Below are 17,784 nucleotides of genomic sequence, written 5' to 3'. Positions count from 1 at the left end.
CTGTTCTAATATGTCTTTGCTACAACTACAAATTACAGAAAAGCTGGGGCTCTCTAGCTACAGGTAGAGAATCACGGGTTCTGTTTCTGACAGCTGTGCTTATCAAATTGTAGCTTATTTAACTGACCGCCAGGAAAAAAACATTTTTAAACATAAAATACCTTGGTTTAGCCTTTTGCAGCCTACTGATGAACGTCGCAAGGTAATGGTCTAGAATCTGAGTAATGAACAAAGAAAAGCTCTGGATTTATTCTTTTAAGATACAACTATTGTTGTTTGGTCCGAAACAATTTTCTTACTTTTGAGAGAATTTAAGTCAATTTACTATAGTAAATTAACTGTGCATTTTTCATCTAAGTAGCTGTCATTTTTCTTTTCTTTTCTGTTTTTCTAAACCTTAGGAGTCTTACCATGTGTCCCATTTTGTTTATGCTTATATCCACGCAGTGATTAAATAACAGTAACTAACAACTTCATCAAACTTAAGCTGAAGCTTCAGAACCGAAAAAGTTCTCATCATAAACATGTATGCTTACTGCGCTCTGTTTAAGAAACCAAGGGCATAGGGAACCTAATAAAAGTGCAGACTTCCGTTTTTTCAGAAAATACACTTATGTGGACTTTCATTCCCATGGCGGTGCCTGACAAATGAGTTAATTCTGCACGTGTCACGAGCACACACATCCACTTGCAACAGTTAAGACCAGCGGGAAAGAGCTGAAATCCCGAGGGGAGGAAAGGCCTGTGGGGACCCCGCGGGACACTGACACGCAGGGAGTCTCCAATCACCAGTTTATAATGTTGCCTTTGACACCTGTTTCCACTTAAGACCACATCATCCACTCAACAAATGCAGAGAACACACCGACTGGCAACCTCTGGTATTTTGATAAGAGAACTACTTTAAATCCTAGAACTTTTAAAAAGACTCCACTTCCCCTCCCTGGCTTCACTGTCTGACCCACAGCCAGCTTTGCTAGTTGGGTTTGTTCACTTGACCATATTGGGGGGATGGGACCTCTCTCTGTTATTCGGTCCCTCTATACCTCACATTATTTTATGTCATAAGGGAAGTGACAAATGATGGTCTCTGCATAACATTGACGACAGGTGTTGTGTAGGAGTTCTGATGGGCCGAGGGTCACATCTCACCCTTCCCCCCTAAACGTAACAACTGCCCACGTGACAACAAGCCAGAACTGGGACTCCACCAGTTTTCAAACCTGTCACAGGAGAGGGGAGTGAGGGGCGTGGACTGTCGTGATAAACACACTTGGCACTTGCCTCACCTTCTCTCTCCCAAGCTTATGAAGGAGTTCTCAATTTTTAGACACTGGTTTTTGGAGTAGAGTTCCATTACATATCTATTCGCTAATTAATTAATTTTTAACAATGCTGCATAGCATTTCTCTGTCGGAAGCTTTTCTATTCTTTTAAATCATTGCCAGTAAGCAAATTCTCAGGAATGAGATTTCTGGTCAAAGGGTGGGTACATTTTCTGGCTCTAGTTATGTATTGTCATATTGCTTGAACACAAAGATGGATCATTGTATAATCTTTATAATGATACCAGCTGTGAGCATTCTTCATAGCTTTCCAGAGCTGCTGCATCGTTTTTCATACTCAAAAGCTGTGAGCTGGTACCTCATTACTGTTTACATTTACATGTGTGGTTGAACACTTTTCAAGTCCTCATCTATTGTGTGATCCTTCTTTTTGGACTGTGTGACACATGACTTGACCGTTTGTTTATCAGGCATTTGGCATTTTTGGGGGGTCATGTTCCTTCATTCACTGGAGATACCCTGGTTTTATCCATCATATTTATTACAAATCTTTCCCATGTTCCCCTGCTTCCCCTTTTATTTTAATGTTCTCATCCAGGTTCATAAAAGATCTAAATATTTAAATACTTTTATCTGGTCATATGACATTTTGTATGTTCTCTCATTACTCCATAATTATGGCACTGGCATGCTTCCAAAACATTAATCTTTCTGTCTTTACTTTTTCTAGAATTGACTTTTCTAATTCCTAAATCCAAATGGAGTACATAAATTCCACTCCCATTTAACTCTTAAATATACAGATTTCAGCCTAGGCTCTTTTTATTTCCCTTCAAAAGGACTCATTTCTATCTTTTGAATCGTTATTATGCTGCTTTATTGCTATTGATTTATAATAAACTTTTTTGTTGACCATTGTTCATCTGTTTTCCAAATGGATGCAAATATCCTTTAGATATCTGAACTGAAATGGTATGAAGTCTGTGAATTAACTCAGGAAGGGCTCTCCTTTTTCCCATGTGCTTTCTATCCATTCCTATCCTTTCATATATTACGACTTTTCAGGTATCAAAGTGTCCAGTGCTTTTCTCTCATTATAATTCTAATGATGGCTAACTCCCAAGGAATTTATAATTTGATCTTGCTGATGTACCTAAGGTGTCCTTTATGACTGCTAAGTGGAAGGCTGTCTGCAAAGATGGCTGTGGGCACATGCCACCTCTCATACCAGAAGGAAGAGCCTACTTCCATCCTGGGATTTGGGCTGGCCTTGGGACTTTCTCTGCCCAATAGAACGTGGTGGATATAATGTTCTGGGTCTTGAAACATGGTGTATCTTCTGCTTATGGTCTCCTGATTCCTCAAGCCACATGTGAAGAAGTATAATTACCTGCTGGAGACAAGGGTCCAGCTAGACCCCAGCTGTTCCAGGTACAGACACATGAGTGGAGTCACCTTAAGGCTCCAGACCCAGTTGAGCTCCAGCTGAATATAGCCATATGTGTGACCTCAGCTGAAACCATAGGAAGCAGAGGAATCACTCAGCTGAGCCTAGCCAACCCATGGAATCATGAGACATGACAAACCATTGCTGTCTTCAGCCATAAATTTTGGGGTGGTTTGTTATACAGAAATAGATAACTGAAAAAATTAACAATGCTTTGAAATGAGGCTTATAAAAATATGAAATATATTTCAAAGTATCTTACTCTATTTTATAATCTTTAATAATTTCTTTTTGATTTTTAAAATATTTCCTAGATATAGAATCATATCTATAAATATTTCTTTACTTCCAAAATTTATTCCCTTTTTCTTTTCATTGCTTGTTTAAATGTCAAGGATTCCAATACAAAATCAGAGGACATGGTCTCAAAGGATACCCTTGTTTAGTTTCTGTACTTAAGGGATCTACTTAAAACATTAAAAACATTTTTTTCCATTAAGTATTATGTAACTATTTGGCATAGTATTATGTAACTATACTCAATATTTTGTAATAATCTTTAAGGGAAAGGAATCTGAAAAAGAATCTATCTATCTATCTCTATACACACGTAACTGAATCATTTTGCTGTATACCTAAAACTAACACAACATTGTAAATCAACTATCAATTATACTTCAATTTAAAAAAAAGTATTATGCAACTATTTGGAATAAAGTAGATATTCTTTGTTAGGCTTTGAAGGTATCTCTCAAATCTTAATTTTTATTAGAAATAGGTCCTAATTCTATTATATATATACCCTTTCAGGGAAATCGATATGACAACTTTTAATGACTTCATCTACTATAACTTATTCTAATTAAGTGATATCACTTATATGTGGTATCTCAATCAAATAGGCAGATACATTCCATTTTTTTAAAGCCTGTTTTCAAATGTGCTAACTACTCATGTCAAAGTATGGGCACAGCCTTCTTCCAGAGGGGCCTGAGCTCAATAAGACATCTTGAACTGCCTTTATTAGTTTGTAATGATTTAACAGGCACATGGGGATTTTCTGGACTATCTTTTCTTCATGATGTTGAGTCTAGCTCAGAAATGGCTTTGAGAATTGGTACAAAAAGATCATGTCACAGGCAGAGCAACTGGGTCATCTAGGTGAAGACCTTTCTCTTTAAAGTGCTAAGGGGATGCCTATTTTCATAGCAGCACTATTCACAAGAGCCAAGATGGAAGCAACCTAAATGTCCACCGACAGAGGAATGGATAAAGAAGATGTGGTACATATATACAATGGAATATTACTCAGCCATCAAAAAGAATGAAATAATGCCATTTGCAGCAACATGGATGCAACTAGAGATTATCATACTCAGCGGAGTAAGTCAGACAGAGAAGGACAAATATTGTATGATATCACTTATATGTTGAAATCTAAAATAGGACACAAATGAACATATCTAGGGAACAGAAACAGACAGAGAGAACGGACTTGTGGTTGCCAAAGGGGAGGGGGATGGAGGAGGGATGGACAGGGAGTTTGGGGTTAGCAGATGCAAACTATTATATATAGAATGGATAAACAACAAGGTCCGAATGTACAGCACAGAGAACTATATTCAGTATTCTGTGATAAACCATGATGGAGACGAATATGAAAAAACATGTGTATATATGTATAACTGAATCACTTTGCTGTATAGCAGAAATTAACACAACATTCTAAATCAACTACACTTCAATAAAATAAATTTTTTAAAGAAGTGCTAAGGGGATGGATCACGCCTGGTCACCACCGTACCAACTTGCGTCACAGCAGAGCTGACAGCGATACAAAAGAATCTGATTAGCCAAAGGTCTGGAGTTGCAAATTCTTGAATTTTCCTGCGCTGACTAATGTCTCAAGGTGGCATGCTACCCTACGGAGTAGCACCGAAAACAACTGAAATTTTTAAACACGACCTCAACTCTTTCCATATTTTCTATAAAATGTTGATTGGAAAGTTCAGACAGGTCAGGTAACCAAAGTCCTCTCCCCCTGCAAATAGAATCCCACATTCTTTCGGTTGAACTTAGGTACCCCTGCCCCTGAGGCACCGGCTAGCTGGGATGTCTGTGCTTTTTCCTCCTTTGTCTGACGATGCCAACTCCCAGCTAGCCTCTAACTCCAGCTCAGAAATACCCTGAAGAATGGAACTGGAGGGTAGGGCTGGGAGAAGCCTTCCAGGTTCTCTGGAAAGGTCTTCATTTCATAGACAAGCAGGCTGAAGCCCAACACAAGCATGTACCTTAGAGGACTGGTGTCCAGCATTCAGTGTCGGCACAAGGCGTGTAGCTAAGTGACTTGTCCAAAGGCCAGCAGCCCAGCCGTAGGGCTGCGACCACAACCGCAGCCCCCCTGGATGGACAATTCAGTCACTGCTGTCTGCACCATTTTGCCTTCTCACCCTCCCACCTGCAGCCCAGCTCCCTGAAAAAATCCACTTAATAGCAGCGATTTTATTCGGAAGGGGTGGAAGGGAGCCAAGCAAAGACAAAAATGCGGGTGGAGACAAAGTGATATGTGTTGTTTTAAATCAGAAAAATGAACACAAAATGCAGAAGGACCTCAGAGGTTAAAAATTATGCTGTGGGCTGAGACAGCTCAAGGGGGCACAGGGCCCTGTGCATTTTGGACCTACTGGCTCCTTTGTAGGAGCTCTCCTCATTCGGTTATCTTGCTCTGCGCTTGATCAATAAAGGTAAGATAAATTGGAGAAGCAGGCTTCCCTTGAGAAACTCATCTAATAGGAAGAGACAGAAATGTGAATAATGCAGAATTCAGTGTGGTAAGCACTATGCTAATATTTATGCAGTGGGGGAGCGGAGAAGACAGAATAGAAGTTCTTACACTCTCCTCGGGCAGTAAGACCACAGTGTGCACGGAACAGGCCGGAGAAAATACTGCTCTCTCTTGCCTGGGCTGCTCCGGACAGAGGCGAGACTGTGCTCGTGCCCTCTGGGGCTCGGTCACGTCGGGCCAGTGTTCCGAGGGCTGTTACAATGCACTCTACCCATCTTCTGGTTGAGAGAGATGAAGGCTGCACTACCAAGCAGACGGGGGCATTCTCAAGTTTTTGCTGTAAAGCAGCAAACCCAGAACAGTTGTACTCTGTCTAATAAGGGAGCAGGAACAGCCTATGCCTTTTGCAGGAGTTTCTTCCCAACAGTTTCCCCATCCCCGCAACTACCAGAGCTAAACGTCCCTGTACTGAATTAACGCGTCCCTGAATTAGCTTGAGAGTAGCTTTCGACTCAACCCTCCCCCAGACTCCCCCCGAAATGGTACTTAGGACCAGAGGCACTGATCCCAACTGATGAGAGAAACTGCCTAGCAGGGCAGCTTGTTAGAGAGGCGGTCAGGGCAGCTGAACTCCACACTCTGCAGCAGCCTGACTGCAAAGTGCACCTGCCCCTCCTGGGAAAGGAATCTGAATCCCTTTCCTGAAGCCTGCACATCACAGGTGACGGGAACCGAGGACCAGAGCGGGTGAGTCAAAGGAGAGGGAGAGAAAAGGGCCACTCAGGTGGCCATGGCCATCCCTGGGGGGCGGCAGTGAAGACGCAGACACACAGGGGAGTCTCAAGACAGGTCACCCAGGTGCAGAGGCTGTGGTCATGGAGAGAATGTAGCAGCAAATGGCAGAAAGTCTGAATCCGGGTCGCCGGGGTCCCTGGACCCACGCGTAAGGTCCAGAGGGTGCCTGGGAGGCAAGCATCTCCCTTGTCCGTGGCCCCCTTTACCTGCAGGCTGGAGAAAAGGTGCAGCTTCTCCTCCTAAATTCACAGAAACATTCTCCAGAGATGGTGGAGGGCAGTGTGACAGCCAGAGGGCCCCAGAGATCAGCCAACCCAGCACCATCCTGACCACATGGTTAGAGGAGGAAGCCGGGGCCCGTGCAGGTCGACCCGCCGTGTCAAGGAGGCCACACCAGTCTGCAGGGACCCCAAGCCACCAGACGCCCAGGCCTGTGCTTGTCCGGGCGGCTTGGACCTCTGAAGGGCCTTCTCCTCCCGTCTCACCTCATCACGCTGGGAGGAAAGATAGAGTCTGTGTCCTAGATCCCCACCTCTACATTCCAGGTAAGAAAACACAGGTGTCAGAGGACAAGTGACGCCCGCCAGGTCACAGCTGGCGCCTGACCTGGAAGCAGGTTTGGGGCCCTTTGCCCAGGGCTATTTCCCTGCGTGCCTGGGTCTCCCTAAGGAAAGGCCCTCGGTCTCAGCCCAAGCCATCCCCTGGTTTTCCTCTTGGAAGATGCTCAGAGCATCCATACGTTAACCCGGACATCCCTGCGTCGCTGCCCCGGCCCCAGAGGCTGCGAGTCTTTACCTTCAAATGCCCGGGCAGCATCCACGAGGTGGGACCAATCTAACCCCGTGGCCGTGTCTGGGAGGGGCATCAGGCCGGGATCTGCGCACTTGGACTTATCTGACAAGGACCCGTCGGAGAACCAGAACTCATCTAGACAGAAACAAAACCAGAGTGTCAGTCAGATCACAGCACGGGTACCGGCTGCGCCCTCGGAGGGGCCCAGGGGGCTTTTTGTGAAAGATCTCCTGTCCCAGGAAAGAAAGAGACATCCCACCGCAGTCACCCAAGAGACACAGCGCTCAAGAGGAGGGGCTTTGTGAAAGAGCTGCGACCTCCAGGCTCACTGAGAGGTCGCCAGCAGGCAGGGGCCGGGTGCAAGATCAGAACTGAGCCTTCACGTGAATCAGAAAAGCAGAGGTGAGCTTCTCCCGGGTGGGCTTCTCCCGAGGACACCACCCCAGTCTGACCACCCTCAGGATCACTTCCTGTTTCCCTTGGGGTGACTTCCCCCTATGGGAAGAGTGTTGAAGCCTCTACTGTAAAAACGGTTCGGTGCAATCTCTTTTGTACATTTCGCTATGTACAAAAATGGTGGTTGGATTACTCTTTTGACTTAATGAGGCAGCTTGATCGCTGGCTAAACCAAAACCCTCTCCCTAACCGGCACTGAATGTTTGCTAGTCTCCCTTTCTCTGTGCAAACGGACCTTTTACATTTCTTCTTTAAATTCTCATCACGGGACTTGAAGCGTTTGCGTCACTAGCCATACTGGTTGTTAGGAACTCATTACGCATCTGCGGACAAATTTCCCAAAGGCTGGACCTTCTCTAAGGTGCCTCTCCTGGACCTGCCCAGAATGTGGTACGCAGCTGCTCGCGGACACATCTGACTAATTAGACCAATCAAAATAATGACCACCTGGCCGTCTGAGCCCGCAATTAAGGAAGGGACGTAATTAACCAAGTGCACCTGTAATTTTAGCGCCCACATCCTTTGGGGAAACTGTGAAATGCTCGCACCTGGACCAGGACAGAGGGTGCCTGCGATCTGTCCTTGAAGGACCCTAATGCTCCGTTTCCCAGCGCCTACCTCTAACAGCTGCAGCTAACGATGAAGCCACTCTGTTTTTAACGTTAACGCACTTAAATGTGGAACCATCGCCCCTCCATCTTGAAGGGAAACCAGTAACGGGTAATTTATCAACACCGTTCCCGCCACCCTCCCTCTCCACATGCTCCAGCGTGTTCTATGTGTGATGTTCTCTGTCCTTGTCTGCTTCTCTCCTGACGGACCCCTCTGGACCCAGGGAGGCACCGAAGGGCAGAGGCTGGGTTGACCCCGCCCAGGTCCCGTCTTCGCCCAGAATTTAAGGTTCAACACCCCCCCGAGAGAGAAAGGTCAGGAAGCCCAGGGACCCTCAATCACTTCCCCTGTCTCTCAAACACATCAGCTGCTTTGCTTAAAGCAGGTTTTCTGCACCAAGTGAAAAGAAATTATTTGACTAGGGGGGAACTACTTTTGCCACTGATTTCCCTGCGGCTGAATTGGTCAGGAATAGGGGTGTGTGTGTCGCAGCTCCGGGAAGGGTGCCCCGGGCCGGCTGGAAGCCGGTGTGCATGGGGCACGCCCCTCACCCCCTGCCTCTCCTTCCCTCACTGGAGAGGAAAACGTCAGGGAGTGAAAAATTATTCAGCTGAATGAACATTTTTACCGAAAGTACAGTCTCTTGGTCATGTATGGCTAAGAAATGTCAACCTGAGGATTTTCTTTGCCTTTATAGAGAAATAATCCTTCACCTGAGCTTCTGGCATCCTAGAGCCTAAAATCAAACCCGGTACACATTCTGTGCGCTGTCTGCTTTCTCCCCAGCGCCAGCAGACAACGCCCTGACTGGCTCTAACAGGAGTCAAGGCAGACAGCAAAATAACAGAGGGCAAGAGGGGAAGAGGCAGTGAGAGGGGGGCTGGGCTACAGTCCCTTGTCCCCTCTTCCCGTCCCTCCTGCATTCGTAAGCTCAAAGAGCATCTTCCCCAAATGCCCAACGGGGGACTGACAAAGGAGTCCTGACCATCCTGGGTTAAAGATCGGAGCTCTCACTCTGTGTGGCACCAGTCTGAAGTTTGGTGGCTGGGAAGCTCCTGCCCAGAGTGAGTGTGTGTGGGGTGAGTGGGCCTAGCGACCCACAGAGCAGGGGGTTGTCAGAACCAGAGGCAAACCCAGGGCATCCTTCTAACCTCCTCCAACGTTTATGGAGAACCAGGAAGCAAAAGGAGGGATATTTCTTCTTTACTGTAAACAGTCACTCTTCTCCCCCAGTTGTCAATGGGACTTTCGTGTTTATTTGACACTACGGAACTGGCAAAGATGCTTTAGTAAATTGGAGAAGATTCCCTCCCTCAAGAGTTTATTTGGAGCACTATCCACTCAACCATCTATGGTGTGTTTGTTAAATGCCTACTGTATGCCTAAAGATGGGGCGGGGCAGTGGGTAAGACACACAAGGCCCACCCTCTCACAGAGCTTACACGACAAGTGACACGGACAGAGGGCAGAAACAAATGAACAAGATCATACAAGCAGTGGCATGCTGCAGGGAGCCCTGTCTGAGGAGGCGACAGTCACCAAAACACAGCCCAGCAGCAGCTGCCTGGGGAAAAGCAGTTCCGGGAGCAGAGCTCCGGGAAAGCACGGACTGAAGTCCAAATGCATTGTCGTTCGGTAAGCAGGACAATACCAGTGTCAAGGAGTGTCACCTTAAATGAAGTAGGAGCCGCCCAAGTTCCTCTCTGTATTCTTTTTTCTTTTTTTTTTTTTTTTGGGGGGGGGCCATGCTACGCAGCTTGTGGGATCTTAGCTCCCTGACCAGGGATGGAATCTGGGCCCTCGGCAGTGAGAGAGCTCAGAGTCCTAACCACTAGACCATCAGGGAATTCCCCTAAGTTCCTCTCTGAATTATCAAAATGAAAAGCACCGTACACACTGCTACATTTAAAATAAATAATCAACAAGGACCTACTGTAAAAAAAAAAAATTAAAAAATAAAATTTTTTTTAAAAAAAGCACCTAAAATTTTTGCAATTCTTGGAAAATCATATAATCGGAAAAAAATTAGCTTCTTTTTCTTTTTCTTTTTGGTCCAAGACTCCACCAAAAATTCTTTATAATACTTATAACTGACATTAGGTATCACCCAGGTGACGTTTACTCTGCACCTGCTGTATTCTGGGTCCCACCAGGTACTGTATCAGTACCTAGGGATGGGGTAACCCTAAAGCGCAGGTTCTGCCCTTGAGGAGCCCACAGGAGCATGGTGTCGCTCTGGGGTCTGGGAAAGTGCGTACAGGCGCCAGCCCCTGCGCTTGGTGTGACTGCAGCAGCTGTAACTGGCTTGTCTCCTGAGCTTTCCAGATGGGGCAGAAAAGGCGCGACTTGGGTACCAAAGCCTGTTATTTCAAGGCCAGTTCTCTCAGGCCCACGCTGCTCCTCTGGCCAAGCCAGGAGAGAAAGCGACTCGTGGCTTCTGAAGGGCAGCCGATGTCCAGGCACCGCTGCCGGGGCCTCTGCTCTACTGGCCTGGACATCGACCTTGGGGCTTCCTGTTTGTTTATCCCGACCCTGAAATCGCGGGGACCAGCTTTAGTGAGTCTGACTTTCTCACTGTTGTTATAAATGCGGAGGGGCCTTCCTGTTAGCATTTCCTGGTGGTCAGATAGCTGCGGTTTCACAATGACTCTCCAGAAACCAATGGATGTTTATTACAGTGGAGACTGAGAACATTTGAAAAAGAGAGAAAGAAGCGCCACACAGAGTCGGAGAACACTCTTCCTCTGACGGCCATGGATGCTGTCTGCGACGCCAGTGGAAGCAAGGGCAACTCTTCTGCCGGCCACACACCACTAAGTCTGCACCTGGGGTCTGTGGCATCTTGAGTGGGTACTAAATGATAAGGAAAACACTAATTTCTTTTATTTCTGCTAAAACTCGCTTTTAAACTTCAAGGAGCATCCTTTGTGAGGGGCCTAGGTCACAACTATAGGATTTGGGAACATACAGAACCTAACACCCTGTTTGGTTTTATTTGATTTATTTATTTTATTTTATTATTTATTTTTGGCTGCGTTGGGTCTTTGTTGCTGCCCGCGGGCTTTCTCTAGTTGCGGCGAGCGGGGGCTACTCTTCATTGCGGTGTGCGGGCTTCTCATTGCGGTGGCTTCTCTTGTTGCGGAGCACAGGTTCTAGGCACGTGGGCTTCAGTAGTTATGGCACGTGGGCTCAGTAGTTGTGGCTCACGGGCTCTAGAGCGCAGGCTCAGTAGTTGTGGCCCACGGGCTTAGTTGCTCTGCGGCACGTGGGATCTTCCTGGACCAGGACTCGAACCCGTGTCCCCTGCATTGGCAGGTGGATTCTTAACCACTGCGCCACCAGGGAAGCCCTAATACCCTGTTTTTATTTCTCAAAATTTAAGAACTCTTGTTAGTCTACCCACATAGGAAGATTTCTACCACTCCTTGGAGAGTTTCATAAAACTCCATTTCGCAAAAAACCAGTAATTCTCTTTAAACATGCTCTAAACCTGCCAATGCTTGGGACTGCACTGAACAAAGCCAGGTAACCACATGGTCAAGGAGACAAGGATACTATGAGCGCTTTTCAATATCATTGGTTTTCGGGCCTGTGAACTGTGTGTCAAAATGGCCACTCCCTATTCTTTTTTTCTACCTGGGCCCCAAAAGAAATTTTACTCTGAAATCCACCAATGATGGAAACAAAGGCCCTAAATGCAATGCAGAAAGATCTCAGAATTTGTTCAATTTTTCCAGCTGGTCATATTTTTATACCTCCAAGTTGAAGACATAATGATACAGCACATTCAGGGATCCCCAAACCGCCCCCAGGAAATATATATGAATCATGACATGAGTCACATCCAAAATGTGCTTGTTAAGTGTCATCTGTCTTCCAAGGTTGGATTAAGATCCTGGTCTCAGGAGAAGAGAGATTCTGAGATGGGCCCAAGTTTGAGACATGGAAAAGCTAAAACTGTCTGAACAAGAAGCCGGTGACTGATAATTACATGGAGAAAAGGTGCGGCGATGAGGTTTCCTGAGGCTCACTGTGAAAAGATGGGCTTGCCAACCCTCCCCCGTGCTGCCCTTGCTCCAAATTAGGAACAAGATCCAAATGAATCTCTATGAGTGGAAGGTCAGATGCTTCCTGGGAAACTTTAGGAGAATACGTGTGTCTTCTGCATATTCTTGCTCAACCTCTGTAGCTACTGAAGCATCCAGAGCTACACGCTGTGGCAGAACTAACCTAACTTCCACTGCAAGTCTTCTCGTGAAGCTAAGTCTCTGAGAAGCTAAGAGAAACACCTGGGCGACCCCAAATAGTCCTCATTTCTCGCTCACAGGCATCTGCTGGCCACAAGCTCCCACGTGTCAACTCTCCGGCTTGTTCCAGGGCCAGACTGTTGCAACTACTCTCAGAGCGAGATCTGCTCACAGGGCCTCTGCTGAGTGACCAGAAACCACAGAAAGCAAAAGATGACTGAAATCCGCCTTGAGCAGATACAGGAGTAATAACCACACAGGTGAGTGTGGGCGTCAGGGGTCCCAGGCACAACCAGATCCTTGCAGTTGAACCTCTTGGTGGGCAGGGAGGAGGGAATCAGAAGTGTCTTGGGGGAGACACATTAATTCAAATTACTCCCAGCTCCCTTATTTATATTTTGTCATTTGATCCACCAAACCTAGAGAATTTTTTTTTCTGAGTCGGTTGTGAAGTTTAGAAATTGGAGGAGTCACGTGATCAAATAAGAAGGTTTCATCTGAGAAGCGCAAACAGCAAGGGCCACTCTTACTGCTTTTCCCAGAGGAAGAGACGATGAAGGCAAGTCAGGCAGTTTTTAACCTGGATAGTGGAGAGTGTACCCTGCCTGTTTCCATTGTACCTTTGAACATACTAAGAAAGGATACAGGGACGTCCCTGGTGGTGCACTGGTTAAGAATCCGCCTGCCAATGCAGGGGACACGGGTTCGAGCCCTGGTCCGGGAAGATCCCACATGCCGCGGAGCAACGAAGCCCGGGCGCCACAACTACTGAGCCTGCGCTCTAGAGCCCGTGAGCCACAACTACTGAGACCGTGAGCCACAACTACTGAACCCCACATGCCTAGAGCCTGTGCTCCGCAACAAGAGAAGCCACCGCAATGAGAAGCCCGCGCACCGCAACGAAGAGTAGCTCCTGCTCTCTGCAACTAGGGAAAGCCCGCGCGCAGCAACGAAGACTCGATGCAGCCAAAAATAAATAAATAAATAAAAATTTAAAAAAGGATAAATTGGCATACCCAGACAATAAAACAGTAGTCAGCACTAAAAAGAAGTGAGCTATCAAGCCGTGGAGGAAAATTAAATGTATTCCTGGAAAGGCTACACCCTGTATGACTCCAACTATATGACACCTGGAAAGGACAAAACTATGGAGACAGTAAAAAAGAACGATTGATTTACCAGGCGTGAGGGGGAGAGAGGGATGAACAGGTGGAGCACAGAGGCTTTTTAGGGAGATGAAAATACTCTGTAAAATACTACAGTGGTAGATATGTCATCATGCATTTGTCCAAACACATAGACTGTACGACGCCGGGAGTGAACCCCAACGCAAACTATGCACTCTGGGTGATGAAGATGTGTCAGCGTCCTCTAACAAATGTACCCTGTGGTCGGGGGGAGACTGAGTGCCTGTAGGGGCAGCGGGTGTGTACACGGGAAGTCTGCATGCCTTCCGCTCACTTTTGCTGTGAACCTAAGACTGCTCTAAGTAAATGATGTTTATTAAGAAAAAAAAAAGCAAAGCTAAAAAAAGGATAGAGAGTTTACCCCTAAGCAATGTGGGTGTTAGGGGCGTCGACCTCCCACACAGTGGAAAATCTGCGTGTACTTTACAGGTGGCCCCCGTATCCGAGGTGCCACATCCCCTGATCCAACCAACCGTGGAGCATGCCGTAGTGTGATATTTACATGGAAAAAAAATTTGTGTGTAAGTCGATCTGCACAGTTCAAATCCGTGTTGTTCAAGGGTCAATTGTGTGTCTTCCACATGGAAGCAAGTGAAAGGTAGAATGTAAGAACTACAGTAACATATATACTGTAGATTTCACAATCATACCTCAAGCATTTTTAAGTGGAAGATATGACATCTGCAAGAAAATCGAGTTTTACTGGTTTTAGGAAAGCTTCAGGAGGCCATTAAAGTTACCTATTTACAAAAAAGGACAAACATTTGGAGAAATATTAGGGTATTAGAATATGTCTGTCTGACCTTCATACCTTTATCAAGAGGGAGTATTTCTCCAATTTAGGCAAATGGACTTTTCATAACAGGCAGGATATTATGTTAAAGAAATAGATTAAGAATTTTATGAGACAAGGTTCATTTCCAATTATGTTAAACATTAGAAAGCTTATTAGAACTTTTATTTCATTTAGCCTGGGACTTATATGTGTATTATGAAGTTCAAATTGGTTCTAAAGATAATGCTTTCTATGATGAAATTTAAAAAAAACCCTGACAATGAATATATTTCTGATTTAATTCTCATTCGTCCTGTACAATAGAAATTAACTATGAAAAAAGGAAATAAAGCTAACTAATGTTAAAAAAAAAAATCACCCTTTAACACTGACACGTTAATAGGAAACTAACACTATGTAAAAAGGAAAGATTTTAGGATTTGAAGGAAAATCATCTGGAAATTATCTAGTCAACCTGTGGCCAATAAATTGGAGTGAACTGGACACAGAGAATCTAAGTGATGGGACATGGTACCACGTGGGAAGAGCCAGGGCTGGGACCCAGGTGTCCTGATGCCCACCTGCCACCTTCGCCTTCACCAGATCTGGAAGATCAAGAAGAAACAGACACAGGAGGCAAGAAAACCAACCTTCCTTCCTGCATGCTGCTCACAGGAAAATCTACCACCATGGCACCCTTTTCTCTTTATCAGGTTTAGACACTTTTCTCTTTATGGATGTAATAGCTAAGCTGAGTATAAAGGTCACTATTTTACTTGCTAAAAACGTTTATTATGGGTTTTTCAATTTTCTGAAAAATTGGTAGTAGTGCTCAACTTTTAAAAAATGTCCACTTTGGGGCTTTTATCACTTTTAAAAATCACTAAAAGAGAAAACACACCACCAAATGATAGATAGTTTGAAGAATAAACAAGTCCCTCCAACCCCCGTAGGAGACCCACCCCAGAGAGGCCACGAGGTCAGCTCGGGCCGCCCCGGGCACTTACTCCGCAGGCTTCCCATGCTGGGCGCCGGCTGGGTCCGGGGTGGCAGGGTGCTGTGGTAGGGCGGGGTGGTGCTGAACAGGATGTCACTGGGCAGGGCCTGGTCAAGGATGGAACTTCGGGAGCTGCCGAAGGAAGAACCCCTCCGGTGGCTGCAAATGCTCTCGTCCGAGAGGGTGCGGTACAGCGAGCGCCGTGGGGACAGGTTCCCATAGAACGAAAACTAGGGGTTGAGACAGGAGGAGGGAAGGGAAAACAGATGTCAGAAAGCTGACAGCGTGAAACTCACCTGACTGACTTAGGCGGGGTCCCGTACCACCGTGGGAGCATCTCTGAGCAGCAGTTGTGCGCAAAGCCTCAGCCTAAGGGTGCTACATCAGGCACGCAGGTCACCGAGGCAAACGCACAAGGGCTTCCTGCAGTTATTGGATTTGGCTCTTTTCCTCCTTTGACGTTCTGTGAAATAGTACCACGAATTAGACAGGCACAGCTCTATTCTGAAATGTTAAATGGAAGCTCCATAACCCTTTAGCTGTGGCAGCTTCTGGAAATACAGAACGCTGCCATTTCAGGCAACAGCTATTCAAAACCACACCTAGTGCTGGCTTGATTTTAATTGGAAATGACTACGTTTTAATATTAGGTGATTTCTGTACCAATCAACTACATACGAGGTTCAATCTAATCTAGGTCATAATAATAATATTAATTTTTGAGCACTGCAGCTTTCTAAGCCACACACAGGTTCAAGAAAGACAGTATTGGTCCAGGAAAGTCTTACTGTCTACATACTTCAAAGTTTCACTCACAAGAGTCTATTACAGTTGTTGAGAATTGAGTTAGAGTAATCAATCATAACCAGATTTAAAGAAACCATTAAAATTATCGTGTTAAATCACAGATAGGGTAGGGAAAATTCATACTAAAGAAGCAAGTAGTCAAAAACTCAAGAAAAATTAAATCAAATCTGAATTTCCAACTTCTTCTATATCCTGAACCACATTCCTTTTACATCAATAATAGTAAAAGCCGGAATGTTTGCATCAAGCAAATACAGAAATGGCTATTTACGTTTGTGAATGTAGCCAGAAGGCTAGAAGTATTTCTGTTGTATGTGTCCCTTTCATTCTGTCAAAGTCTGTCCAGCTGATGAATGGGAACCAGCGTGTGTGTGAACTGCAAAGTTAAGTTTACACTATGAAAAGAAGGCGATTTGTCTTAGAAGAAAAAAAAAACACATGTCAAGGAGAAGTTTGTTCCTATTAAAAGAAAAGCTATTTGCACTTTCGGTACAATAGCCTGCATCCAAGCTTATACAGTACCATATACGTGATTTGATACAAGTTAAAAAAAAAAAAAAGACTCATTCTGTTGAGTTCTTCTGAGATTCCCTCTTCACCCACAACCAGCAGGCTCTTCAGAACATGATTACAGGCCCATTAGATTAAAGCGGCTTTGAGGTAGTATCTCATGAGAGTGTTATTCTAAGAACACAATTAGGTTAATTGCAGCATTGTTTTATTATAGGGAAGACGGCAGCACAAAGACTTGCTGTTTATCCCGATCAGTCAAGATGGCCATGCCTGACTTTTCTCTTTTCTTTTCATTTGGACAAGAGAGCGCTGAATTAGAAGGGAGAAAGGCCTGCATTCCACGGCTGACCCTGCCCCCAAATATTTATGGGAACGTCACATTTCATCAGTTGGGGCATCAGTTACTTGCCAGAAGAGGAGATTGGGCTAGATTACCTGTGAGTCCTTTTTCATACTTTCCATTACTTAACAGAGTGGTTTAAGAGACTGTAATACTACATAATAAAACTAAAACTAATAAGGACAATAAAGTCATCTAACGGTGGCGAGGGTCTGCACCATGGTGATGAAGTCGTGACCTCGAATGTGAGGTTGGTTTGTGAGACTGATGCGTGGCCTTTCCTTGTGAGTGGGCATGGTTTTACAAGCACAGGGCAAGTGCCATCTGATTTACAATGCCAGGCAGCAGAGTACCTAACTCCAGCCCATTTCTGGAACAGGATTACACCCAAGCAGGATGGCTTGGAGAACTCTATCCTCGGTACAAGTTCCGGAGCAAAAGTCAGGCGGTGTGAATTTTAACAGCTACTATTTCTGATGACCTGTTATATCCGGGTCCTCTGTGAAGTTGGTTCTTATCTTTGCTGTAACTCTGTAGTACATTTATCATTGCTTCCTTTTTTCAGAGGACGACACTGGGCCAAGAGATTAAGTCACATGAACAAAATCACACGGCTGATGGTCACTGCAGCCGAGAACTGAGGCCAGGCCCGCCTGCCTCTAGCTTCCTCTATCTGTCTAGAAAGCTGCCCTTCCTGACCTCTCCCAGGCTCACTCTGCTTCCTGGGGGAATAACAGTGAAAATG

At 45.4% G+C, this 17,784-nt stretch overlaps 1 protein-coding gene across 7 annotated transcripts in view; it reads right to left on the bottom strand.

Annotated features, from left to right (window-relative positions):
• The window catches only part of SIPA1L2 (signal induced proliferation associated 1 like 2), a 219,495-nt gene that overhangs the window by 9,835 nt on the left and 191,876 nt on the right, over positions 1–17,784 (bottom strand). For 6 of the 7 annotated variants that reach the window (XM_036828105.1, XM_036828106.1, XM_036828104.1 and 3 more), the window contains 2 exons: positions 15,390–15,609; positions 7,109–7,240 (listed from right to left, as the gene is read on the bottom strand). In XM_036828105.1, coding sequence (XP_036684000.1) covers positions 7,109–7,240; positions 15,390–15,609 — 352 coding nt within the window. The remainder of the gene's footprint in view (positions 1–7,108; positions 7,241–15,389; positions 15,610–17,784) is intronic. The other variant, XM_036828110.1, reaches the window with a different exon arrangement.

This window comes from Balaenoptera musculus, chromosome 16 (genome assembly GCF_009873245.2).
Source record: "Balaenoptera musculus isolate JJ_BM4_2016_0621 chromosome 16, mBalMus1.pri.v3, whole genome shotgun sequence".
Classification (NCBI taxonomy): domain Eukaryota; kingdom Metazoa; phylum Chordata; class Mammalia; order Artiodactyla; family Balaenopteridae; genus Balaenoptera; species Balaenoptera musculus.
This window is presented reverse-complemented; position numbering and strand designations above follow the sequence as displayed.